At 40.2% G+C, this 24,576-nt stretch overlaps 11 protein-coding genes across 11 annotated transcripts; 6 read left to right on the top strand and 5 right to left on the bottom strand.

Moving 5' to 3' along the window:
- Positions 1-1,307: 1,307 nt before the first annotated feature.
- On the top strand, positions 1,308-1,535 carry BATDEDRAFT_91473 (uncharacterized protein; the record flags this gene model as incomplete). The annotated part of the gene is made up of 1 exon (XM_006681784.1): positions 1,308-1,535. The coding sequence occupies one exon, from the start codon at positions 1,308-1,310 to the stop codon at positions 1,533-1,535; it is 228 nt and encodes a 75-aa protein (XP_006681847.1).
- Positions 1,536-3,347: 1,812 nt separating this feature from the next.
- Positions 3,348-4,565, top strand: BATDEDRAFT_91459 (uncharacterized protein; the record flags this gene model as incomplete). Its single annotated transcript, XM_006681783.1, has 1 exon — positions 3,348-4,565. The coding sequence occupies one exon, from the start codon at positions 3,348-3,350 to the stop codon at positions 4,563-4,565; it is 1,218 nt and encodes a 405-aa protein (XP_006681846.1).
- A 426-nt stretch (positions 4,566-4,991) lies between these two features.
- BATDEDRAFT_20725 (uncharacterized protein) lies at positions 4,992-6,403 on the bottom strand (the record flags this gene model as incomplete). Its single annotated transcript, XM_006681570.1, has 3 exons — positions 4,992-5,742; positions 5,844-6,067; positions 6,122-6,403. 3 exons carry the CDS (start codon positions 6,401-6,403, stop codon positions 5,289-5,291), a joined length of 960 nt encoding a protein of 319 aa, XP_006681633.1. The 3' UTR covers positions 4,992-5,288.
- A 2,853-nt stretch (positions 6,404-9,256) lies between these two features.
- On the top strand, positions 9,257-12,036 carry BATDEDRAFT_35978 (uncharacterized protein; the record flags this gene model as incomplete). The annotated part of the gene is made up of 3 exons (XM_006681670.1): positions 9,257-9,880; positions 10,001-11,773; positions 11,864-12,036. 3 exons carry the CDS (start codon positions 9,257-9,259, stop codon positions 11,927-11,929), a joined length of 2,463 nt encoding a protein of 820 aa, XP_006681733.1. The 3' UTR covers positions 11,930-12,036.
- Positions 12,037-12,445: 409 nt separating this feature from the next.
- BATDEDRAFT_91474 (uncharacterized protein) lies at positions 12,446-13,444 on the top strand (the record flags this gene model as incomplete). Its single annotated transcript, XM_006681782.1, has 3 exons — positions 12,446-12,565; positions 12,829-12,978; positions 13,043-13,444. 3 exons carry the CDS (start codon positions 12,446-12,448, stop codon positions 13,442-13,444), a joined length of 672 nt encoding a protein of 223 aa, XP_006681845.1.
- Positions 13,445-13,781: 337 nt separating this feature from the next.
- Positions 13,782-14,048, top strand: BATDEDRAFT_91475 (uncharacterized protein; the record flags this gene model as incomplete). The annotated part of the gene is made up of 2 exons (XM_006681781.1): positions 13,782-13,818; positions 13,897-14,048. 2 exons carry the CDS (start codon positions 13,782-13,784, stop codon positions 14,046-14,048), a joined length of 189 nt encoding a protein of 62 aa, XP_006681844.1.
- A 328-nt stretch (positions 14,049-14,376) lies between these two features.
- BATDEDRAFT_4571 (RNA-binding ATPase activator ESF2) lies at positions 14,377-15,024 on the bottom strand (the record flags this gene model as incomplete). Its single annotated transcript, XM_006681516.1, has 1 exon — positions 14,377-15,024. A coding segment is annotated over one exon (648 nt), but the record flags the coding sequence as incomplete, so codon positions are not given.
- Positions 15,025-15,481: 457 nt separating this feature from the next.
- BATDEDRAFT_13762 (pantoate--beta-alanine ligase PAN6) lies at positions 15,482-16,658 on the bottom strand (the record flags this gene model as incomplete). Its single annotated transcript, XM_006681527.1, has 4 exons — positions 15,482-15,995; positions 16,065-16,314; positions 16,385-16,415; positions 16,548-16,658. 4 exons carry the CDS (start codon positions 16,656-16,658, stop codon positions 15,482-15,484), a joined length of 906 nt encoding a protein of 301 aa, XP_006681590.1.
- Positions 16,659-18,212: 1,554 nt separating this feature from the next.
- Positions 18,213-18,434, bottom strand: BATDEDRAFT_91615 (uncharacterized protein; the record flags this gene model as incomplete). Its single annotated transcript, XM_006681730.1, has 1 exon — positions 18,213-18,434. One exon carries the CDS (start codon positions 18,432-18,434, stop codon positions 18,213-18,215), a length of 222 nt encoding a protein of 73 aa, XP_006681793.1.
- A 2,500-nt stretch (positions 18,435-20,934) lies between these two features.
- Positions 20,935-21,708, top strand: BATDEDRAFT_37405 (uncharacterized protein). Its single transcript, XM_006681686.1, has 2 exons — positions 20,935-21,132; positions 21,197-21,708. The coding sequence occupies exons 1-2, from the start codon at positions 21,079-21,081 to the stop codon at positions 21,548-21,550; spliced, it is 408 nt and encodes a 135-aa protein (XP_006681749.1). The 5' UTR covers positions 20,935-21,078; the 3' UTR covers positions 21,551-21,708.
- Positions 21,709-21,860: 152 nt separating this feature from the next.
- Positions 21,861-24,284, bottom strand: BATDEDRAFT_33683 (uncharacterized protein). The gene is made up of 6 exons (XM_006681645.1): positions 24,236-24,284; positions 23,879-23,910; positions 23,258-23,407; positions 22,633-23,190; positions 22,055-22,547; positions 21,861-21,942 (listed from the first exon to the last, which is right to left on the bottom strand). Exons 1-6 carry the CDS (start codon positions 24,242-24,244, stop codon positions 21,883-21,885), a joined length of 1,302 nt encoding a protein of 433 aa, XP_006681708.1. The 5' UTR covers positions 24,245-24,284; the 3' UTR covers positions 21,861-21,882.
- Positions 24,285-24,576: the final 292 nt, after the last annotated feature.

The following is a 24,576-nucleotide window of genomic DNA, read 5'->3' as shown; positions in this document are numbered from 1 at the left end:
ACTCTTGCCCAATTCTCAATAGTCGACTATTCAAAATTTTGCCGTGTTTTGTATAGTTGCAGCACAAGATATTTTCAAGTGTATGAATATTCGAAATTGTATTTTGAATATCAAATTTTGCATGGTATGATAACCGTATTTAGTAAAATGCAACACTAATCAAAAAGGATAAAATACATGATAAACAACCAGTCATGTTTAATTGGTGTCGGATTTACTGGACAATATATGGCTATTCAAACAAGAGAAAAAGTGCAGTTTAAGCAGTTTAAAACTATAGTCTAGTAGTGTATGATTCATGACAATCGCTGTTCAAGGAAACTGTCAATGCTGCAATATTAACCTTCTAGACGGCATGCATCATTTCCAAACTGCCATCTCACTCAACAAGACAACTCTAATTGGACATGGTTTACCAACTATTCAACAAGCAGCATGAGGATTAGAACTCTAATACTATCGATTCTTGAACCCTACTAAAAATAACTCGAGTATAATAAAAAATAAATTCGTTTGAACTCCAGACACAGATAATTGGAAATGTTTATTGAAAAGGCAATCCATTTCTAGTAGGAAACAACGAATATTCAGTCCTTGTCTATTTTGAAGCAAGAGGCTCCAATTGCAAGATAAACTCATGTTTCATTTTACGTGAATACGGCTGTTGAATAAACTTCAGCCACTTGAGTAGCTGCTACAAGTATACAAACTTTTTAAACCGATTTCCTAAAACGCTTGTTTTGTTAGTATAGCAGTTGTGTCTATGTTTAGTATCTACACCGATATATTCAAATAGATTATCAATGATGACATGAATCTTGGTGCCATCATAATATAAATAAACTTCAAAAGCCTTTACAACCTCGATTTTTTGAAAATGCGGCACTTGAGAGTGGTGGCCTTGTAGTTTCCAAAGTAATGTTTTGCACCTTTGTATGATATTGATGAGTAGGGGTCAATGCTTCAAGCCCAAGTTTTATGGTGGCTGATTAGTCTGCTCTTCAAATAAATGTGAATAGGCTTGATTATCGCGTTGTTGATTGTTGATGCTGCGCACCACTTTGTACGGTAATGCTTATAGAGGTGTAATTTTGTGTAGTCTATACTTCCTGATCGATTTGTATATAAACCCGGTGGATAATTCTCTCTGCATACCGCTTCAGGCTTCCAATCCCCAGTTCAACTATTTATTGTCTTTACACCTTTTTAGCTTTTTAAGCTCGTAGATTCTTCCACCATACATACATTACTTTTTAAGTACATAGCTGTCTTTCATTATCAGTCACTCTTGTTTTAAAACGTCCAATATGCAAACTTCAATTATATTTGTTTTATTCTCTGCGCTTTCGCTCGCAATGGCCAATCCTATGCCCAATCCGGCTCCCAACCCAGTCCCCAATCCGGCTCCCAATCCAGAGCCTGCACCACAATGGACCTGGGGACGCAAATCCGTCAGATGCTATGATTCAAGCGACTGCGACGGTGGTTTCTGCCGGCGAGCGTGGTATAGCCCCGGAGCTGGAACATGTGCTTAAACACTTGGCTTATACCGAGAGTGCTGCTCGTCGCTATAGGCTGCAGCATTGGGCAATCTCGACTATTATTGTTTCTTTCGCCTTGTTGCCAGGATTTTTAAAATATTGCACTCATCATCTGTTACCTTGCATCCATGATTATTTTTGTGTAGACCTTTTCTGAATAAACACGTTTTGAAATGTCCTGCATGCTTTGTTTATTATAACTGGTGTCTAAGCATGAGAATGGGAGAATATTATTTGGTAATAAAACTATTTTCACCATGTTTTGGGAACATTCTGATAGTATCAAACAAGCGGCTGTTACGGCATTTCAAAACGAATTTTTGTAAAACTGCACGATTGTTTTGGATCTATAGACTAGATGGAAAGCAGCTGTACGAGTACAAAAACTGCTGTAAATCTCCTGATCCAATTCTTTTCTAGATGAATGGACGATAGCTTTCACACGACTATTGCAATGTTGAAGCGGTTTCAGATTGCCGGCAAAGGAAAGAAGCAGTTGCAACAGCGGAAACCAAAAGCCGTAGGTTTAATATTGCTCATCATACAATCGTCTCTGATATTGAAATAAAACATTTGTCACAATTCCCTGCTACATATGCGCTGGTTGTGGTCGCAACAAGGGGAGTTGGCGAACGTCCTTTTATTGTTGCTGTTATGCCAGCTATCATTTCTCCGAAAAACTGACAAGCGTAAAGCCAATTTTTCAAACTCTCTTGTTGACCTCCAAACAGATACGTGCGCAGGTGGTGGTGAAAGTCGCAGTTACCAAAACAAACAAGCCCGACTACACACAAGTGTGATCAAGTAAAATTTGCGAGTGCTTTTCAGATACATGATATACACTGGTGATGGCTATTGACAAAAGGAATAAAGAAATCAAATGAAAATTGTCGATGGCCATAGATCGCTCTTGTATTTTGTCATTTGTCTGTTTTAATGTTTGGTTTACTGTTTTTAGTTCTGCCTTGAAGTGTTTAGTATACGCTATTTCCATAACACTGGTGACATAGATTGAGATGCTTTCCTTTTAATGAGATTACATGGTTCAACAGTATGGCCAAACTGGTTACTTGATCTATATACTGCTGTATGGATGGTTTTACTACTGTATTACAATATTGCATTAAGAAATGAATGGAGCCATTAGATCGTGCATGGCACTCTTCGGAAAGATGTTTGATGTTTTGTTCAGTTTGCTCGATTATCAAAGCATCTATCTGTGAAACATGAGTGTTTTTGATAGGTTATAGATATACAATAATGCAATGCAGCCACCTGTCAATTTTAAAATTAAATGGGCAGAGCCGTGAAAATTCATAAATTGTGCCACATTGAAATGTAACAAGTGAAGCTTGGACACCAAAAATCTGTTTCCAACTCTAAAAGATTCCGAATTGTCTTCACCGCATACCAAAAGCAGTGGCAGAGGGAATATATGCAAGACTAGAGTAAGCCGCACATTGCTACCAGTGTAAGGGGCTCCGATGTGGATACCGACTCAGTGCGGCAGACAATACGATCAAATCAATCAATTTGCTGTCTTCTCCATCACCATATTGCCACTATAGATTCGGGGATGTATTGTTCTACACAGCTTTGTATTATTTACAAATTGTATCATAGTTCAACTCAAATATATACTTGATCTGCTCACGCCACCACAAAAACTATAAAATCTAGACTCGACTCTTTGTTCTCAATGCTCATCCCAGACATATCTTGTCAAATAACTCTTGTTTTGAATTGGTCAACTGTCAACATACTTTTTGTGCCTTGTTTATTTTTACATTTTCCAGTTTGTCAATTATGAAATTTTCTGTACTTTCGCTGCTTTCTATTTTAATTGCTGCCTCTCAGGCCGTCATTGCTCAGGCCGATACTGATTTTACCCTCGAAAAACGGTCCCCACAAGGAGGTAGATTCGATGGCGGGCTCGAAGGATTTATTAAAAGGTTAGAGCAGGGAGCTAATGGTTCAGGAGGTCGTGGTGGAGGTTCAGGTTTCCCCGGTGGAGGTCCACGTTTCCCTGGTGGAGGTTCAGGTTTCCCTGGTGGAGGTCCACGTTTCCCTGGTGGAGGTACAGGTTTCCCTGGTGGAGGTACAGGCTTCCCTGGTGGAGGTCCAGAAGGTCCAGAAAATCCACGTTTCCCTGGTGGAGGTTCAAGTTTCCCTGGTGGAGGTTCAGGAGGTTCAGAAGATCCAAGTTTCCCTGGTACCGAAGCTAGCGAGCCTTCGTCTACGACCGGATTCCCAACACCAGACAGTAGTATTTCGACTACAACTACGACCGGATTCCCAACACCAGCCAGTAGCATTTCGACTACAACTACAACCGGACTCCCAACACCAGACAGTAGTATTTCGACTACAACTACGACCGGATTCCCAACACCAGCCAGTAGTATTTCGACTACAACTACGACCGGATTCCCAACACCAGCCAGTAGTATTTCGACTACAACTACGACCGGATTCCCAACACCAGCCAGTAGTATTTCGACTACAACTACGACCGGATTCCCAACACCAGACAGTAGTATTTCGACTACAACTACGACCGGATTCCCAACACCAGCCAGTAGTATTTCGACTACAACTACGACCGGATTCCCAACACCAGCCAGTAGTATTTCGACTACAACTACGACCGGATTCCCAACACCAGCCAGTAGCATTTCGACTACAACTACGACTAGTAGCACCTCAACTAAAACTAGACGTCCTAGTCCAAGACGCTCAAGATTACCCAGACAAAGAGGTGGTCGAACTGCACGTCGACCATCTCGTCGAACTACTTCTGTTAAAACTACCACTACATTCTCACCAGTCGGTACTACTACATTCTCACCAGTCGGTACTACTACACTCTCACCAGTCGGTACTACTACACTCTCACCAGTCGGCACTACTACATTCTCACCAAGCAGTACTACTACACTCTCACCAAGCAGTACCACTACATTCTCACCAAGCAGTGAATCACCCAGCGGAGGAGCTCGACCAAAAATTCAAGGTAGATTCTGATTGCTCTTTAATCAGCGACTACCTGACTGATTACCACATTACCAGAGCCAATACCACCTCATCATTTATTGTATACCTTGACAAAGGTAGCTGAATTTTACCTACTGTATTTTGAAACAACATCCGTGTTGATTCATTCAACCCAACTTGATTTTTTAGGATAAAGCTTATTTTTCAACCTCGAATAAATAAGTTTTTTTTGGTGATTGTTTGGACATTTTGAAAGAATTGAGATGGGATGCTTTTTTAAACATCAAATGTGCTAGGTATAAACTGGGTGACAGCTTTCATATCTGTCAAGAGTATACATATTGAGCTAGACAATCAGTGGTTGTACATGAATTAGATCAGGATCCATCACTTCAAAAAACAGACATTGAATGATCTGCATAAAAACAACAGCTGCATTTCCAAGACTGTTTTTGAACTAGAGCGCAAATGTATCCAAGTTTATAGAGTTTTGTAACATCAGAATAGTCAACTTCAATATCTGGGTTGTAATGGAAAGTATAAAGATGGTACAATGTATGACTACCAAAAGTGCGTAATTCCAGTTCAAAACTAGTTTGATTTTTCATGAACATTGTCTATTAAAGTCAATGTGTAGTAGAAAAGTACACTGAATATTCAACTATTGTCTGTTTCGGAGACAATCATTGATAAATTACAAAAGAATATTTTATTTACTGAATATAGCTGTAAATCACAATAACCTTGTTGCTTTTATCCAATCGGTGTCAAATAACTCATCAGTGTTGGATCATTACGTAATGCCTTGCTATCTGTGACTAAATTAAAACAGTGCAGTAAAAGTCCTGGAAATTTGCTCTCAAGATTCACTACAAACTCTTCTGGCAATACTCCGAGTGAGTTTCTAGATTCAATCGATAGTTCCTGATAATGGTGTTTGGTGTTACGGACTGCTCGCAACAAATCTTGCACACTACTTCCATCATACCTGCGACGCAGTCGCAAATCATCCATCACATTTCGAGTGAATCGACGACACCAATCTCCTCCTGTTATTTTTGTTGTTCCTCTTTCCAAATGCTTGATAAGTGCTGATGGCGGGTCTCTGCTTTCTATTTCAATACGATCTGACAACTCTTGCATAAACGCCAGCTTCTGTGTCGACGTCCAAAAGTATGGATGAAACATTAATGATACTGCATCTGGTCTGCGCAGACATAAATGCCATTTCAAATAAATCAAGTTAAAATCAGTATAAAAGCAGACAGGATCAATAATCACATGGAAATTGAATACTAAACGAATTACCGTTTGGAAGGATCTTTGGCAATCATGCGTTTGATCATGTCTTTGGCCAACAGACTTTCATGTTTCAAGGCATCCAACGCATCCAATCGATAGTTTCCACGAAGAACATTGGATTCTCGAACAAATTTATCTCCAAATGGATGTCCGCCTTGAGTTAGAATATAAAAAAATATACACCCGACCGAGAAAATGTCCATAGAACGAGTGATTCGTATTAAAGAGTCCTGTGTCGACATAGACGCAATACCAGCAATAGAGTCTTGATTTTTTGAACCAACTGAGTTTGCAAGTTCAAGCAAACACTCGGGTGCTCTCCAACCCACTGTTCCACCTCCAAACCCAGCTGTGTTGTGAAATGATGATTGATCGTCTGCCAGCCGCTTTCCTAATCCAAAATCAGAAATCAAAATACGCGGCTTCAAACTTTTCTTGCTGTTAGACTTGCTAATAAGAATATTCTGAGGTTTTAAATCCCGATGCACAATCTTCATCGAGTGCAAATGCTGAACACCAGCCATGATTTCACGTAGTAGATGGTTGGGTTTAAGCTGACGTCTCATTTCATCATACTGTGGTATGCTACATCGCTCAATAATATCTTGCAATGTGGCCGAGCACAACTCGAGCGCTATATACATAAATCCATCACATTTTTCTCGATAATAATACCGTACCACGTTGGGATGATGATCCGACTCTTGCAATATCTTGACTTCATGATCTGCAATCTCATAAAAGTCCACCAATAAGCGCTTGATGGCCACCTCTCGTCCTTCAAATTGTCCTTTATATACTATTGTGCCATGACTACCATAGCCAAGGATGGTATCTGAAACCGACAAAACTTTTAATGCACTTGGATTAGCTTGTGATATTGACCATGATGAGCTTTTGCTAGATGTTTCTGACAATGGGTAGTGCTCATACTCGGCTGGATTTGAGCTGGTTTCATCACCAGCAAGTAATGCATCATCGTCTCTATTGTCGCTGATACTATCCAAAATCGCTCCGGCTTTATGCAACTCGCTAGACTTTGATATGGTAAAACCCAGATCTGGAATTAAAATAAAAAGTTCATCAGTCATTATTGTAAAAGTGGCATGAACATGTTTAAAATTTTAATCTCTATAGATGTTTGACTGATAGTTGCCTTACCATCAAGTGCGACGTATGTTGAAGAGCTTTGTGTATTTGAATCTGTTGAATTGGAAACATCTTTCAGTGAATTGATCAAAGAGTCAGGTATACTGGAACTCAATGATTGACGATGGGTAGATGTGTATGACCAAATACCGGCAATCAAATTCAAATATTGCTTGTGAAAGATGTATGCAGCAGCAATTAAGCCTATTGCAGTGGTGATTCCAGAAAATAATAGAAACTGAAACAAGTGGGTGGATGAACTCGCATTAGAGAATTTGCCATCATGAACATTGAAGCAACGAGCAAAATTTGATTCAAGAGTGCAATCCAGATCTTTATCGTCACTCTTGGCACTAGAGGGCTGATCTAAAGCATAGCCATCATATTGGTCTTGGTGGTTATCAGATATGATATCATTCAAGTCATCAACATTATCAAAATGATGTTTATCTGGAGATTCGTTGCCTGATTTTTTCAAGCCAGGACTGATACGATTGTGGTAAGAGTGTGGCAGTGGTAAACTGACTTTGGAGATATGTGTATCGCCACTTTTACCAGTAGAAATCTGAAACACAGACACTGGTTGAGTTTTAAATTTAGTCTCCACAGTATCTGATGTATCTAGATGATCAATATATGGTTCATATAAAATGTAAGTTACAACTTTAAATAAAAGACGATCGTAATTAAAGCCGTATTCATGTAAAACAACATTCAATAAGGATGCCAAAATACATGATAAACAGTCGTGAAATAACGGGTGTTGGATTGACTGGACAATATTCTTTTGATGAATGACATGAAAACAACAATTGTATTCCAAAAATTGTTCTTTTGAACTAGAGCATATCTGTGAGATTCTAGGATACATGAGTTTGTAGAGTTGTATTGAAAACAGTCAAACACCATGAATTACAATGAATGGATCAGGTAATTGTACAATGTATGTCAAAAAAGAATCTCCGTTCAAAAATATAGGTTGATTGTGTATGCATCGTATGGTGAACATTGTTTCTATTAAAGAAACAATGCATCCAATTTTTAGTAGGAAAACGCAATACATATTTAACCACTGTGTATTCTCAAGCAGGTATCGCGAGATAATGGTCCATTTTATATGAATACGACTGAATAAAAATGAATAAACGTACCAGATGATTGGTTTTCAATCAAAAGAAAACCGTCTGCATCAACTTGAATTTGAAGTGGTTTTGGGTTAGTAGTTGACGAGTCTGAACCACCATCTATAAAACCCTCATCGTCATATTCATCATTCACGTCAGATCCGGGCATTGTTGCAGTACCAAATTCACTAAACGAAACATTTCCTAGCATTTTGAATGATTGTTGGTCAAATATGCTCAATGAATACTTTGTACAAGTCAAATACAGAGCGTTGGACGGTATACGATTAGGTAGACTGTTTGATCCTGATTGTGAGTCGAGTGTTTGATAAATACTTCCAGTAAAAGGATCCAATGCAATGATTTGCGAGTATTTGCTACTGGTGAATGCATAGTTGCGATAGACAAAGGATGGACGTTGATCGACAACGTCTTTAAGAGATAATCTGAATTTCTGAATAATCAAACGTTTCAGTATGAGATGAATTTACAAATTGAATGAATCAAACGAATTACCTCGATGCCATCACTGCTGGTAAACAAGAACATGTCACTAATTCCCGATGATTTGATAATAAAACCATTGCAAGCCTTTACATTGCTGTATGCAGGCACAGGTCTAATAGCAGATTCTTCATGGCCATTGTGTTGGTTGATAGTGTCCGACACAGAAGCATCAGCGTTTTCATGAGAATGATCCATGGCATTGCAATGTTTTGAGCTGCACACCGAGTCAGTAGTAGTTGAAGTGCTGACATGAACCAATGGACCCCAACCAAGGGAAGTGGTCCAGACTTTGATTCCGGTAGACTTTTGAATGCCATGCAACTCTCCATCGAGAGTGGTTACGATCACAAGGTCATTCGAGTCCTGTTTGATGTTGGTGATGGATGGCTGGTCAGTGTCCTTGAACCAATGAGGAACCAAAGTGTCTGCAGAGACTCCTTTGTATGAATTGAATAGAGTTGCAGTATTAAATAAAATAATGAATGCAATGACAGTAACAGTTGATTGAATGGCAGAAGCCATTGTTTGGAATGTTTTCATTCAACTTGCGAGTTTAAACTTTTATAAAGAATAAAATCATTATAAAGAATCGATTCAATTGTTTTAAACAACTTTGTCGTGATTATTACTTTACATAAAATGTTCTTACTCAAGTCTTTGGGGAATATTGTGTTTGGAGAAAACGAAAGTAGTTTGATTGAACTCAAGTCTGGTCAGTTGTTTTATCTTGATCCCAGCAGTACAAAGTCATCTCGCTTGCTGATATTTAGAGATGCATCGCTGAGTGTTCGTCGTACTACTACCAAGTTCAATTATCAATTGGTTGTTACTCGCATTTATGAAGAAGGTGAAGCTGAACTGGATGCTGCGGATCAAGACGATTTAGACGATGAACATTCGTTTTTATTGGACAGTCTACTGCAGTTTAGACTGGTTTCAAAAGGAACGACTGCTGCAGTGTCCGGTAAACCGAAAAAGGCTGCACAGAACTCAACTTCTACGTCTGGACTGCCGCCTGGTTTGATTTGGGCCGATCCGGACGATGAAACCGGTACTTGTGGATGGGAGTTTGTACCAGACGCAACTCAAGTCAATGATGTTTCCTGTAAACTACTGGAAGAGATTGCTTACACTTGCATGTTTGAACGAGCCATGAACAAACCCAAGTCGCAGTCTACTGAACAAGAGTTGCAGGACTACGTTGCAGATGTCAAGAAACTTGCTGAAGAGTCAAGCATTGGAGTCTGGAAAGCTCCTTTAAAGGTAATTCATATCAATTCAACTATTCTATGCATGATTCGGACTCTATAGTGTCTAGTATCCCTTCAAGATTAGACTAGTATTTATTTTTCTAATCGTCTTTGCATATTAAATTCAATCCAGACTCCTGTCAAAAAAAGTGTTCTTGCAAGTGCTCATCTCCGCAATACTGAATCTACATTCTCTCCACAGCCCATGTCTACTGGCCCTTCTTCTCCTGCAACTCCCTCTCCTGCCATGATTGTCAAGGCTGAGTCGGATAAAAACTCTGTTAAAGCTGCAGACGACAAAAATCCCTTTTTGTCAACTTTACCACAAATTCCTGCCGTAGAAATCCCAGTTGGCAAAACTTTGGCTGTTGTTCGCACTGATTTATATCTTTATAGTGTTTCTGATTTACAATTCGAATTGGCATCTTCCAATGTTACTGCCTCGATTGTAGAAACTGGCGCGTACGAGTTTCAATTGGTTGTCACTGTAAACAATCAGCCCTATATTGTACAAGCCATAAATGCAAGCATGAACCCTATTTTTAACAACGAACATCTGTCATTTGTCTGGGTTTGGCTTGATCTGACGACTGGCACTCCATTGATTTCGTGGTCTCTCAAGTTTGAACCTAATAATGCTCAGGATTTAAACCACTTTATGCAAATCTTTTCCCAATGCATGAACGAAACCAGTCATAAGCGTGATTTTTCAAAACTCACCGAATCAGATCAGAAATACATCACTCGTGCGTTTCAAGAAGATGTGGAAATGACCGATGCACGCGATGATGAGCGCGAGGCAGAGGCTGCGGAGGAAGATTTACTAGAAGAGGGTGAAGATGAGGAGGAAGACAACCCAAATTCTTGTGCTAGATTTGAATCGGCTGATACTTCAACTCAAAGCAAAAACAGTCTACTTGCTGTGGGATATAAGCATGACAGATCTTTTGTCGTTCGAGGCAACCGCATTGGAGTTTTTAAACACACTGATGACCAAGGACTCGAGTTTTCCACTACCATCAACAATGTTGGCACAATGGATGGTACACTCTTTTCCCCGCGTCGAGTCATGCTTCACGAACAAGAATCGTCTATGCTGCTTATGAATCCCGATGATAAACGCAAGATATTTCGTATGGATCTTGAGCGTGGTAAAGTCATTGAAGAATGGAAAGTGGACGATGACATGGACGTGAATGAAATTATCCCTGACAAAAAATACGCTCAGTTGACTCAAGAAAAAACTGTCATTGGTATCAACAGCAATGCTATTTTCAGAATTGATCCTCGCTTGGCTGGCAACAAGCGCGTCGAAGCACAGTCCAACGTGTACAAGACTTCTAACCAGTTTAGCGTTGCATCTACTACAGGAAACGGTGAACTAGCTGTTGCATCTGACAAGGGCGATATTCGTCTTTACAATAAGCTCAATATTCGTGCCAAAACTTTACTTCCAGGTCTTGGTGACCCCATTATTGGCATTGACTCTACAGAGAATGGCAAGTATTTGCTCGCTACATGCAGTACATATCTACTGTTAGTGGATACTGAGATTGAAGGCGAAGCTGGAGGTAAAAATGGCTATCAAAAAGGCATGGGTGATAAAAAACCAGTACCAAAGCGACTTCAACTTCGTCCTGAGCATGTAGCATGGATGGGCGAGAATGTTTCCTTTACTCCTGCGCGTTTCAATACCGGCGACTCTTTGGAAAAAACCATCATTACTTCCACTGGTCCGTATGTGATTACATGGAACTTTCGCCAGGTTAAACTCAGTAGAAGTGGAAAGCAACCCGAATACTCCATCAAAAGATATTCAGAAAATGTTGTTGCGGATAACTTCAAGTATGGCGGTGATCGCTCAATTATTGTTGCACTTCCCGAAAATGTCGAAATGGTTTCCAAGGTAATTATGTGTGTGTAAATTAGTATAGAGTTGATTCGTAGATTTGCTAATCAACAATTTTGAAATCCGTGCACCACTATGACTGATTAGCGTACACTTCAAACGCCCACAAAAACACTCAAATCAAGATCCAATATTGTCAATTCTCCCTATTGATTCGATTTTCTCCCATATTTTTTGATTTGTTTGATTGCATTTATTCAAATAGGTTTGGAGTTGCTTCTATTGTCAGCTTTAAATAAAGACAATGCATACTATCTTGATTTCAGTGTTGTGACCATGAATTCTGATCCAATTTTAAATACTATCAAATGATGGACTGGTTGACAACGTGTCTTGGCTGTATTCGTGTAAAATGAAATGTTTTACTATGCAGTGATGATTTTTGGAATAAACAATGGCTGAATGCTGATTGCAATTTGCTGCTAAAAATTTAATGAGTTTAAAAAACAATTCTGTTTAGTAAATTGGCACTCATTTCATGAGACTGGCAGTTTTTCTGCAGACACTCTTATTTAGCGATTCGTTTTACAAATGGCTGACTGATTCAACAATGCAATATGAAAGAACGTAGACGATCCAATTTTCAAGTATACGTCACGTGAATTTGCTTCTTTAATACAATTTTTTTTCTTCTTCATCAAGCCATCCATTCGGTTTATTTTTCTAATCATGACCCAAATACTCGATGCTGCCATGTTCCAAAAGCAGGCTTTAGAGCCAATGAAATTAGATGCTCCAGTTGTTTCAGAAAAGCCAGACTTTCCTGCTCTTTCACGAAAGGATTTAATGGTATATATGGTTTTGTTGCCGAATTTTACAAAATATGTTGGTTCAACTGTTGTATATATTCCTATTGTGTTTGGTTTTCAGTGATGATTACTATATAGAGTCAAGCCCTGAAGTTTTGGCTTCATCCTTTTTAAATAAGTGGGGATGATGTCGTGATGCATGATCTTTATACCTGAGAAAACTACTTTTTTTTAATTGATGTTGCAGCCGCAGATTTTAATCCACTTTTGTTTTGATATACTTTGAATGGTTTGTGACTATAGACCACTAAAGCAGATGCTCGCAAAATTCCGATTCCACCTCACAGAATGACTCCATTAAGAAAAGATTGGTTAAAGATTTACACACCGCTTGTAGAGCACATGAAACTGCAAGTTCGTATGAATCCAAAAGCGAAAGCAGTAGAGATTCGGGTATGTATATGCCTGGTTGTTGTTGCTGATCAAAACTGCTTTTTGACACCTTTTGTATTTTTAGTCGTGCTCTGAAACTGAAGATATTGGTGCAGTTCAAAAAGGGGCAGACTTTGTCAAGGCATACGGTCTTGGTTTTGAAGTAGATGATGCACTTGCACTGTTGCGTTTGGAGGATCTTTATGTCGACACATTTGAAATCAAGGATGTCAAGACATTGCATGGCGAAAATCTTTCCCGAGCCATTGGTCGAATTGTTGGCAAGGATGGCAAAACTCGATTCACCATTGAGAATGTATCTCGAACACGCATTGTTGTTGCTGATTGCAAGATACATATTCTTGGATCATTTCAAAACATCAAGATTGCACGAGATGCCATAGTGTCACTTATTTTGGGATCGTCTCCTGGAAAGGTTTATTCCCAGTTGCGTTCCATTAGCTCACGTATGAAGGAGCGATTCTGATTCAAACGCATCATCTTTATACACCACATTTCTCTGTACAATCAATAAACTGACTAATTTTATTTTTATAATTTTTCTATTTGGACAAGTGAAATATGATGTTTTTCCAAAGTTTGCATCCAACTTTCAGACGAATTTGAGAATGTCGGACTCCAACTTTTCTCTTAACCTACATGGGAATGCCAAGCTGGTGGATATAGTTGATAGGGATTGGCAACTAGAACAGTTGGGATGCGATGGTAATTTACTTTCCATCACAAGTATGCAATCGTATGAATTTCCATAATACAGCACTCACCCAAACTTGGCTGGTTTAGAAAAAATCATCGAGAGTCGAATGCCGCCCATAGGATCCAGCGATACTCAAGATGAGGGTATGTTGTTTCTAGAGTTTGAGTCAGACTGGATGGTGTTTTAGAGTAGCGATTTATTCCAGTCTGTATTGCTTGTAGTGTATGGAACCGATGAGCAACCCATTATCGAATCTGGAAAATGGCAGGATTTGGATGCAACTTTTTTGGACGATTATCACATCAACGATGCAGTCGAAGATGCTTCTGCGGCTCTTCAACATGCTGCAACAGTTTCAAGAGCCAACCTATAATTTTATTACGACTGTCTCAGTTGTCGCTTTTTTGATCTAGCATATCTCACAATACAACAATGACAGACTAGATATATTTTAGACCAAGAATGGGGTTTCAAGTGAGGATGTATTAGAAAATCTTTGAAAAGAGGGATTGTTTTTTGGTAGATGTAGAGGGCTTTGAGGTGGATACAGGATGAGAGTCGATCACTTTGCGCTGCTTGAAAGATCTACGAACAAGCAGAGTGTCTGGTATGGGATGGGTAGCAGGCTGAGAAGCCACAATGGCAGAAGAAGCCTGGCTAGCTTTGGTTTCATCATCGTTTGCCTCACGATCTCTTTTTAGACTCTTTTTGGCTTCCATTGCTTGAATCATCTTTGCCTTGCTTACGTTTTTGAGATAAACTTTATTCTCTCGTTTGGCCTGTGCCATTTCCGTCTGGACCCGTTGCTCTTTAACCTTGAGTTCGTATGCCAGTTGCTCTGTCAAATGATTCCACTTGAATCTTGGCAAGTATTTGATATTCCAGATATCATCATAGAACCGACTTCGTTTTTTGCCGCCTATGATGGTATTATTCAATGTTGCAGCAGTACGTTTTGCCTGATCTTTATCTAGAAATTCAATCCATCCTTCTTTAAAGTTTTGTCGCTTGTTGTGTTTGTATTTACGACGTCTTGCTGCTACTTTTGCATCTTCTGGATTGAGAAAGATACGACCAATTTGTCCATATCGGGCAAGGAGAGAGCGCATCTTGGTAGCCTTCATAAATGGAGGAATACGAGAAAGATAGACTACACCAGTACGATTGATTTTGTCCTGAAACTTTTTGAGAGAATCGAGTGTAAGCGGTTTGGCAGTTTGAGATTGTTTGATGAGTTGGATGGCATCCGTTTCGGTGTCATTCGCTTCCTCTTCCTCTTCGTCATCCGTTTCCCCTTGATCGACCGACCCTTCGTCATCCGTCTCTTCATCGTTGCTTTCATCACTCTTGCCATGGCTATTGTTTTCATCATCTTGACATTCACTAGTCAAGATAAACCGAGAATCAACAGCAAATGTGGGTTTGGTGGATTGGGAATCGGATTGTACAGCTACTTTGACCGAGCGTTTAAAGTCTGCCTTGCTTTGTGTCCTCTCATCAATACTAGAATTTTTGTCACCCAAATCATTGTCTTTGAGTCCCATTCTTATCAATGTCTAGTAACGATGGATTACAATATCTAATGTTGGCGACAATCGGGATGAGAACAAAAGAATTTTTTTTTGGTTATATGAAAAATTCAATTTCGACATTTGAACCCATTCTGATTATAGACTGCTGTTACAATCTTTTGTAAAACTACACAATTGCCTTGGGATGACCCAAAATCAAGACTCTTTATTCCCATTGTCGCAAACTAATAAACATACAAAAACCATTCATGATTAGACACTCGATCGTTTATTGTCAGATGTTATACAAGGACATTCCCAGCAAGATGTTGTCAATGATGCGAGTATTTCCAACACGGATTGCTCCAGAAAGAATTGCTCCTTGTTCTACAGTGTCCACTTCTTCCAAACCTATGGGTTCAACGAGACTAATATATTCCAGTTTGACAGCAGGAGTTTGCGCTATCACAGATTCGGCAGCAGCTAGAAGCTTATTGCGATTACGCTCTCCCAATTCATACTCTTTTGATGCAGCAAAAAGAGCTTGGTACAGAACAGGTGCAATAGCACGCTCATTTTGAGAAAGATAGCGATTACGAGAACTCTTGGCAAGGCCATCATGTTCACGCACTGTGGGAACCACCACTATTTCAGTTGGAAACATCAGATCGCGGACCATAGTGCGGACGACCGAACACTGTTGAATGTCCTTTTGTCCGAAAAATGCATGTGTGGGCTGGATAATGTTGAATAGCTTGGAGACCACTGTAGCCACACCACGGAAAAAGTGTGGGCGGATTGATCCTTCCCTAAATGCATCAAGTAAGGATTCGAGATCATGACATAGAAATGGATAGAATTCACTTGATATACATTACATTTGATGAGATTTGCCCATGACATGAACAAACGTGCCAACCTGTTCTTTTACATTGAGTGAAATACCAGCAGGATACATTTCGGTGACGGATGGAGCAAATACCACATCAACACCCTCGGCAGCAAGCAAAGCAATGTCATCTTTTTCAGTACGAGGATACTTGTCTAGATCCTCAGTAGGAGCAAACTGAGCTGGGTTTACAAAAACACTGGCAACCACTTGATCACAAACAATGCGAGCTTCTTTGGCTGCATTAGATATTACAAGATGGCATGTATAAGTAAGGGACGATGCTTGTGTTCACATGGTGGCATTTACCTAGTGATGCATGTCCACTGTGCAGTGCACCCTAAATAGATTTCATAGCATCTCATGTGAATAAAACTACTCGGCCCATCTGTTAGGGTTACTGATGCTATTATTGTGGCTGCATCTGTGCTACAAGCAATCACTGAGTAAGATCGAGATATGACCAACTCACCATAGTTGGAACAAATCCAACAAGAGCTCCTTGCTTGAACCATTCTTGGCGCAACTGTCGATACTCTGAAATAGTTCGAACCACTCTTGGGCTACTCTTGGAGTGTTGCATCCTTACACCATGCACCAACGGACGATGGATAGAGAAACACTGCCCGGGAAACGAGGGCCCAGACGGCAGCGCACGCTTGCTGAGTGCTATTGAGCCTCGCATAGCGTTGTATGAGCAATGAACAAGGACGATAGCTTTTTGTTTGTCAATGCAGCAGTCTGTGAGAATGATGCTGATACAGAGTATCTACAAGCTGCCATTGCTGAACCTCTCAAAGTCTGTAAACTTTTCAACATCTTCCGATTCAGATTGGTTTCGAATCAAATTTGATTTCACCGCCGTATTCATGTAAAATAAAACACTGGATAAAAACTAGCCGAATGTTTAAAGTGATATTCACACCACATTCCCAGTCCATATCCTTTCCTACAAGTAAACATTGAGTGATTGGTGTGTATGGTTGCATTTCTAAAACATGCAGTCTTGAAGTGCGAGCGTATCAAGTTTTAAATGCACGAATTTGTACAGATTTAAAGTCGAATTCAATATCTGGATTGCAATCAATGAATCTGGTAGTGTACAATGCATGACTACTAAAAAATGAATAATTCCAGTTTAAAGTTATAGATTGGTTGTGTTTATTGAGCCCAGACTTTCTATCCCAGTGAATTTGTAGTGAGAAAACAACAGTCATTTAACCATTGTATAATCTGAAGCAATCACCACAAGATAGTGTTTCATTTTACGTGAATACGACTGTGAAATATCAGTAATTGACCGAGGGTTTGATGGAACATTCGTTGTTTTGCACGCACTTGACGTATCGAGGCGATTTTCCAGTACGTTCTTGCATAGGTCGTTATAGGAAAAGGTGCATTAATTGCCTTCAGTCGATTATTTTGCGTCATGTGGAAGAAATGAACAACGTTTTCAGACTATTGTTGAGTGATGGCAATGCAGCTGTCAAATGTCTCAATCAGCCCAGCAGTTTCACGGTACAACAGTTCCACTTGTTGCAAACGGCTACGCAACCGAGTGTTTTGTTTTGCAAATGTAAGCCTTTTCCTTGGTGATGCCAAGATCGACTCTGATAAACGCGCTTTCAATACTCTAGATCTATACTTGCCATGAATGTTGCGATTATCAAAAGGCTGGAAAATGGTTTGTCCAACTGTTGTTGATCGAGTCAACCATATTTGAGTGTCTACTGTCCACTATATTTCGCAACTGATACATTGAAAAGCATTTCACATATGTGTTGATTTAGTCTGGTTCGACAAACATGACTATAGTGGCACTATCCATTTACTCAAGCGACTTGCTGTTGACATGTAACGTACTGCATGGAAGGTATTGAAGCAGTTGTTTTACCCTTTGACGGATGTTTCAAACAGACAGGACAACACCTAATCTGTTGTTACTTGTTGCGTAAACATACATTTACAGAATCAGTTTGCTGTTTTTTTCAAAATCAAGGCAATTGGCCAAACAGCTGCACCCAGTCGTATAGATGCGCGGATTTTAAGCAATCCTGTTATACCAAACTTGTCTAGATAGTCCGTCCACGCGTGAGCATCAGCTGCTCTGGTGCACATGATGTGGCCAGGAATGTTGTCAGTAATCGGAAACACATTGTGCATCGCTATTCTGTATTTGAGATCTTGTGCAAGTGTTACCGCCCACAAGAGCGGTCGTTGCTTGTTTTTGTTCAGCATTAACCTGCATAACGTGTAGACGCTTTAAAAGCGCAAACAACCATTCACGTTTGTAAGCAACAAACGCTATTGGACGTTTTTGGCTCGAGTTGTCGTTTGCTTCAACGTCCACGAATGCCATATATTCATATCTAGCCATCATCCCATCATGATACTAGCATCCAGTTGGAAAAAGGTGCACTTTATACTGGTACTCAACAAGCGTTTGGTTGATGATCCACTGACCTGCTTTCTTCTTGATGCACATGTGTTGATTGATCATGTTGATACACACGTCCTTTTGTGAGTTCATACACTCAACCATGAAACAGGCATGTGGTGATCCACAAGATGCTGCAGTTCTACTCACTTGTCCACTCATTTCACCAAGAATTGTTTCTTGCCAACCATACTTTTTCTCCATGTCCATCTTGATTGCCCTTGGAGCACAAGATAAACCAAACGCGACAAATGCATTTTGAAAGCAGATGTATTGACAGACGTATGGATACTTGCATATTTTTTCAGCAAGCCTATACCAAACTAAAGGGCCATGGCTGCGTTGATAAAAGCTGCAAGACATTTGCGCCAAGATATCTCAAAGCCTACACTGCATCTGGATCTGGATCCCTTCTCTTGCTGCGCTTTTTGTTTAGCGGTGGTTCAAATGTGTTTCATAGTGGGGAAGACCAATGAAAAAATTATAGAAAGTAGGGAGTGAAGGCGTCAAATAAGCTCATTAGAACAGCAACCCTGCAGTGTCACTTTTCGGAACCGGCTTCATTCCGAACTGCATCATGACATTTGACAGATTAATAGGGAGTCAGGGCTAAACTCGAGTCATTGGACCATTATTACATGACTATATTATGGCATGCAACGAGTGGTTAGACTAGGCCGTTTCGGAATTAAATCAAGCCGCATATACCAAAGGAGTGTATCCAAAAAAAAGAGCCTGCATGAATCAAACCTCATCACTGGATATCAATGCAAATACCTAGATCGGCTATATTACAAAAGAGAGTAGAGTATCAATATGGGACCATGTTTCAATGAACATTTATCCAAAATACTGATTCCAGAATATGGACAAACGATATACAGTATTCTAGCAAGAACGGCATCTGTTGTTTCCGCTAATGTCCAAAGCGCCACTATTGTATTCGTCAGATTTCCAAGTCGTTATGATCGATTAACTCTATTGCAAGGGGCAATCTATTGATATCCTGCATCAGTGGTAGAGTATGGTTCAAGAGTTGACTAGATCAATCAGCTTGCAAGTCAAATGATTGTGGTATATGGGGTTGAATCATGTATCAAACACATCTAATTAACCAGATGGGGCTTTACAATATACTGTCGATTTCATATATTGAGTGGACCAAACTCACTATTTTTACGCGTGCTTGAAGTTTGCACTTCCAAGCGGTACCTGCCTTTACAGTCGTGTTGACGTAAAATGAAGCAGTTGTATTACCTTGCAGTCACTGCTTTGGGATAAGCAATGATTGAGTACTTGTTCATTTTTCTATTAGCGATCAATTTTTTCATCGACCACTTTACTTCTTGAATAGCATAGCTTCCTATTAGTACAAACTATAGTTTGAATTGAGATTGTCATTTGATATGATCATTGTACGATCACTAGATCCATCCATTACAATCTAAACATTGGATTCGACTGTTCTCGATACAACTTGACAAACCTCGCTTTCTATTTTAAAATCACACATGCGTATGCTCTAATTCAAGAGAACAAGATCGCATTTTCCAGAATCCAATTCACCTCTATATCAATCGCTGTGAGAAAGACCAGAAAACTAAAAAGTTCACAACAGTATTGACTAGCAAATTTGGTGGAAATTATCACTCTATGATGAGACTGGCTGCTTATTCTGCAGACACCCTTATTTAGTGATTCATTCGACGTGAATACGGCTGTAATGAAATCCATGACGGATATTTCTTTTTGCCAGCCAATTACTGTCTACTCGTCCTGAACGGTGCGGCTATCTAAACATTGGATTTGATACTGTTGGTAGAGAGAATTGAACTACAAGACGATGCAGCAATCAATCAGACTGTTGAAACAAGGAGTAGGTTGAGTGAATGGGAAGTGCAGCGTTGGATGCATGCAGCCAATCAGCTACAATGCCCAACCACTTACATCAGACCATAGAGCGTGTGGCTTGGTTATCGAGCTTTGCACGAGTGTGATTGACTGGTCACAATATAATTCAGGCTGAATAAAACTTTAAGGGACTGTGAAAAATACAGTCGACCTGTGATTAGCAGAATGAAATGTTTAGTTTGCTATGGACTGCTCCTCAACCAATCAATATCTGAACAGTCCTGTGCTTTGCCACGTTGTCAATCCTTCCTGCACTAATCCGCACTTTGTTATTGCTGTGTTGCCCCACCTCCGCCTCGGACCATCACTAGTCCCGTGAATACTTTCCACTTGATAGGCTTCTGTATAGCAAACAATAATTCGAAACATTCTCATCTGACACAGACCTCCTCCCTTCCCTACCCCGAGCTATTTCCAAGCGGGACCATTTACTACATCCTATTTAAACTGCAGCTTTCACCCGCTTTCTGCGCGCTTCTACAGCTTCTAATCTAACCTGTACTCGATCTGTCTGCTACTCAGTGACTGCTGTCTCGGTTGCTACCTGCCATCTGTCAAATAATTCTACAAGGTTTCCAACTCGCTCATCTGATTCCTGCAGTCGCTAGTCTTTTGTAATAGTCGATATCTTTCTTTGCCTGTAAACACTTCCAGAATGAGTCTCGACCTGGATTGGTGCATGAATGGATGTGGCAAAAGATGCCAGCTAGTAAGTTTTTATTTTTACGACTGCCAACACTCGATACCATTTGTCTAATCAATTGAATCAACAGGGGTCATTGTACTGCTCATCTTACTGTCTACACTCGGCTCATTCACAATGCGACCACTCTACACAGGATGTATCGCATGCATTCGAATCGCTTAGTCTCGGCCATCATACCAACTCTACTCACAGCCATTGCAGTAGCACTCTTGGCGCAACCTCCAATACACTACCAGTTTCACCAGCCCTCTCGGCCACATCTTCAACTGGCACCTTGTCTCCTCCTTCACCCATGTTACTTGCCGCCAACATTACACAGAACTCTTCCTATTCGCTTGAATTCAGGAACCGCTCCTATACCCATGGCAATAAGCGTCACCATTTACATTCGCAACAGCCTGTTCCTTATTTTGTGCTGTGAGGAAAACTGCTAAAGCATCCGTCTAGTCATTGCGCATTTTTGGAATCTGACACCCAGATAGAGCCTTTTGATCCGTCTTATGGATGGTCTCTTTCGAGTCTTCATCCCCTTGTAAATGAAATAAATCTTCGGCACATTGCTTTTGATTGGTTTGGACTATACATATATTGGCTCTTTGGATCTACTCCCATTGAGGTGCGTTTGAATCGCCAGTTGGCTTTATGTTGTGGTCAGGTTTGTTCATTCCAATTTTCAAGCACCCATATCTAGGCTTTGTAAACACCTGTTTTGAACGAAATTGGAATGGAGTACTTGATCCAGTATTGTTTTTATTAATGCCCTCCTTCTGTATCATCGTATCGATGCTTGGTGAGCAATGCTCTGCGTTCCTCCTGTTTGTGTTATACATGTGACCAGAGTTTGCAATTAATTCATCGTCATTGCATACGCCTAATTTAAAATAAATTACATTTTCCAACCTGACATCATAGCACACCAACTTACCAATGACACTGTATCCACATACACGAGACGAGTCGGCTTGTCTGTAGCCTTTTTAGGTGCCTGAGTTGAAGCCACGGCAGGGACAGGATTGAGGGGTGTGACTAGTGTTGAGATCGATGCTGCTGATGTTGTATCTGCAAGAGTATTGCCATCAAACGTCATATTTCCAGTAGAGACAGCAAGCGCTTGCTGCAAAGGAGCCGTGACTTGTCCAAGAGCTCCTGACGGAGGAGCAGCACTAGAAAAATCGGAAAGTTTATTTGGCGGTGCGTTGGACATTGATCCTACAGTTGGTGCATTGGATACAGAGTGTGTAATGCCGCTTGAGTATGCACCACTAAACTGTTGTGGTGGTGGAGGCAAACCACCTGGAAAAGGTTGCATAGGCATTCCTTGAGGCATACCTTGAGGCATACCGGGCATAGGCATTCCTTGAGGCATTCCAGCCATAGGGGGCCACGGTAGTGGCATTACATTGCTCCCAAATGGCATACTAATTGGTATCAGATTCAAAAACAGATTACGGTTAGATCCAATCTATGCTTAATCTGCATTCTTGCCACATCATACTGCCTTACAATGGTGGACCGCCAGGATACTGTGATGGTCCTCGACCTTGTGGAAAAGGCATACTTGCAGGAAAATTAGGTGGCATTCCATTTGGATTAAACATGCCTGGTGGCATCCTGGGCGGCATACCGTGAGGAGCTCTTAGATGCATTCCTGGAGGCATATTTGGCGGCATTCCTGGAGGGAGTAGTTGTGGCATACCAGGTTGCATCTGTAGATTAGGAGGCACATGGTGGACCATATTATGCTGCTGAGGTCTCATTCCATGAGCTATTTCAGGAGGCATGCCTGGCATCATTCCTGCTTGCATACCATGAGACATCATCCCACCAGATACTCCACCATGTACCATGACTTGCGATGCTTGCTGTTTCTGCCTAAATTCTTCCAGTTGCCTTGTTAATGCATCCTGATCTACTACCATGTCAACCTTTGTACGCTTTGTCTGTTGCTCACTGTGCACTTCTACCTCTGCAATATGGGCTTGCAGATCTGCTTCAGGCACTCCTTCCATACCAAATATCTCGATTGCAACCGAGTCTCGTCCTGGAAGCGCATTCGCAACTCTGGCCATTCAAAGTAAATCATGAGTAAATGATCAACGTGCATCTAGTAGCACTCTAGATTATATACTTTTTAAAAACCTCCTTGTGCACTTGTTGACCATGAATTACCATCCCACCAGCGGTATTTAGTCTTTTTGTGCAGAGATCGCACTTGAAATGCTTGGCTTTTTGATGGTTAATAAGCACCTTTTCATCCTCAAATTCGCGATCACAATACCTATTGTCAGCCAGCATGATTGATTTCAAAAAGATTAGCGATTTCAAAAGAGGACTAAAATGGCTGCTTCCAAATTTAGACCGCCATATACACCACAAAAACATACATTCACATATTCAAGTTTGAAACTAGCCTTCAAGTAATTGTAAGCGAAGCCATCCATTGTAGGAAATACAAAAGCCAACAAGAGTTTTAGCAAAAACAAACATCAGGATGGAAATGTCATGGTTGAATCAAATCGTAAAACTAGCACCATCATTGGTATACTGAATAGTGCCTCCAGTGCAATTAATTAAACAATTACACTAAAAGTTTTAAACATGATATGGCTGGGAAAGTGAATCTGTAATCATGTATGTAATTGTGGTGTATGAGGGAATAAAAAGTGGTGCAGATATCTACAAATCTATTCTTTATAGTTCCTAGTGGTGTACTGTCCAACTAATATAGTGGACTTTAAAAAATACGCACCAGCACCATGGCTTGAGTTCCTTCCTTTTTTTCTATAAAATAAACCATAGCAAGTCCAGTGTATTCAAAGTGCCAGTTCATCATGATTGATGCCGACCGATAAAAAAGACATGTCCAATATCCAACCAAAAAACAACCGCCCAGTATAGACAACGATTCAAGTGCAGCAATAGCAGATATCCAGTTGGAGTATGAATGTATTATAATGTTAAATCAATGATTGGACAGGCCAGAGCAGCCAGAGTCGATGGGATCAGAAAAAGTTTGGTATTCATGACAGCATCCAAGTTGGTCAAGTGGTCACTGAGTTAGCACACACAATAACCAATAAAATAAAGAAAGCAGGCCGAGTTGTACCTTTCCCATTATAAATAGATTCTCAATAGCCACAGGTTGGCTATTTCTTTTATTCAGCCAGAATCCTATAAAAGTTTATGCGAGTCAAGAAAAGTGATTTGTGCCGGCTCTGCAAATTTACAATAAATGTCAAACAACTGATTGATCCGTACTAGAGCGAATAAAATCTATTTCCCTATATATTTTATATAAAAGCATATATATATCTACCGTTTGGAATCAAGATCTGTAGTAGTCTTGATTGCTGCTACTGTCCAGATCTGGCTAGTCGACACTGTCCAGACACGTGCATATGATTTCACTTTCTCAAGGTAAAACCAATCAAACCCTTGCTATTGGTT

The sequence above is a fragment of the Batrachochytrium dendrobatidis genome (assembly GCF_000203795.2).
Source record: "Batrachochytrium dendrobatidis JAM81 unplaced genomic scaffold BATDEscaffold_13, whole genome shotgun sequence".
Lineage (NCBI taxonomy): Eukaryota > Fungi > Chytridiomycota > Chytridiomycetes > Rhizophydiales > Batrachochytrium > Batrachochytrium dendrobatidis.
This window is presented reverse-complemented; position numbering and strand designations above follow the sequence as displayed.

Excerpts from the sequence above, each read along its gene's own strand:
- BATDEDRAFT_37405 (XM_006681686.1), top strand. The coding sequence starts at position 21,079 with ATGAGTCTCGACCTGGATTGGTGCATGAATGGATGTGGCAAAAGATGC. Across the intron at positions 21,133-21,196 it reads GTGGCAAAAGATGCCAGCTA|GGGTCATTGTACTGCTCATC; the intron begins GTAAGTTTTTAT and ends TTGAATCAACAG.
- BATDEDRAFT_33683 (XM_006681645.1), bottom strand. Across the intron at positions 22,548-22,632 it reads TATCCTGGCGGTCCACCATT|TATGCCATTTGGGAGCAATG; the intron begins GTAAGGCAGTAT and ends GATACCAATTAG. Across the intron at positions 21,943-22,054 it reads ATGTGGATACAGTGTCATTG|GAGGAACGCAGAGCATTGCT; the intron begins GTAAGTTGGTGT and ends TAACACAAACAG.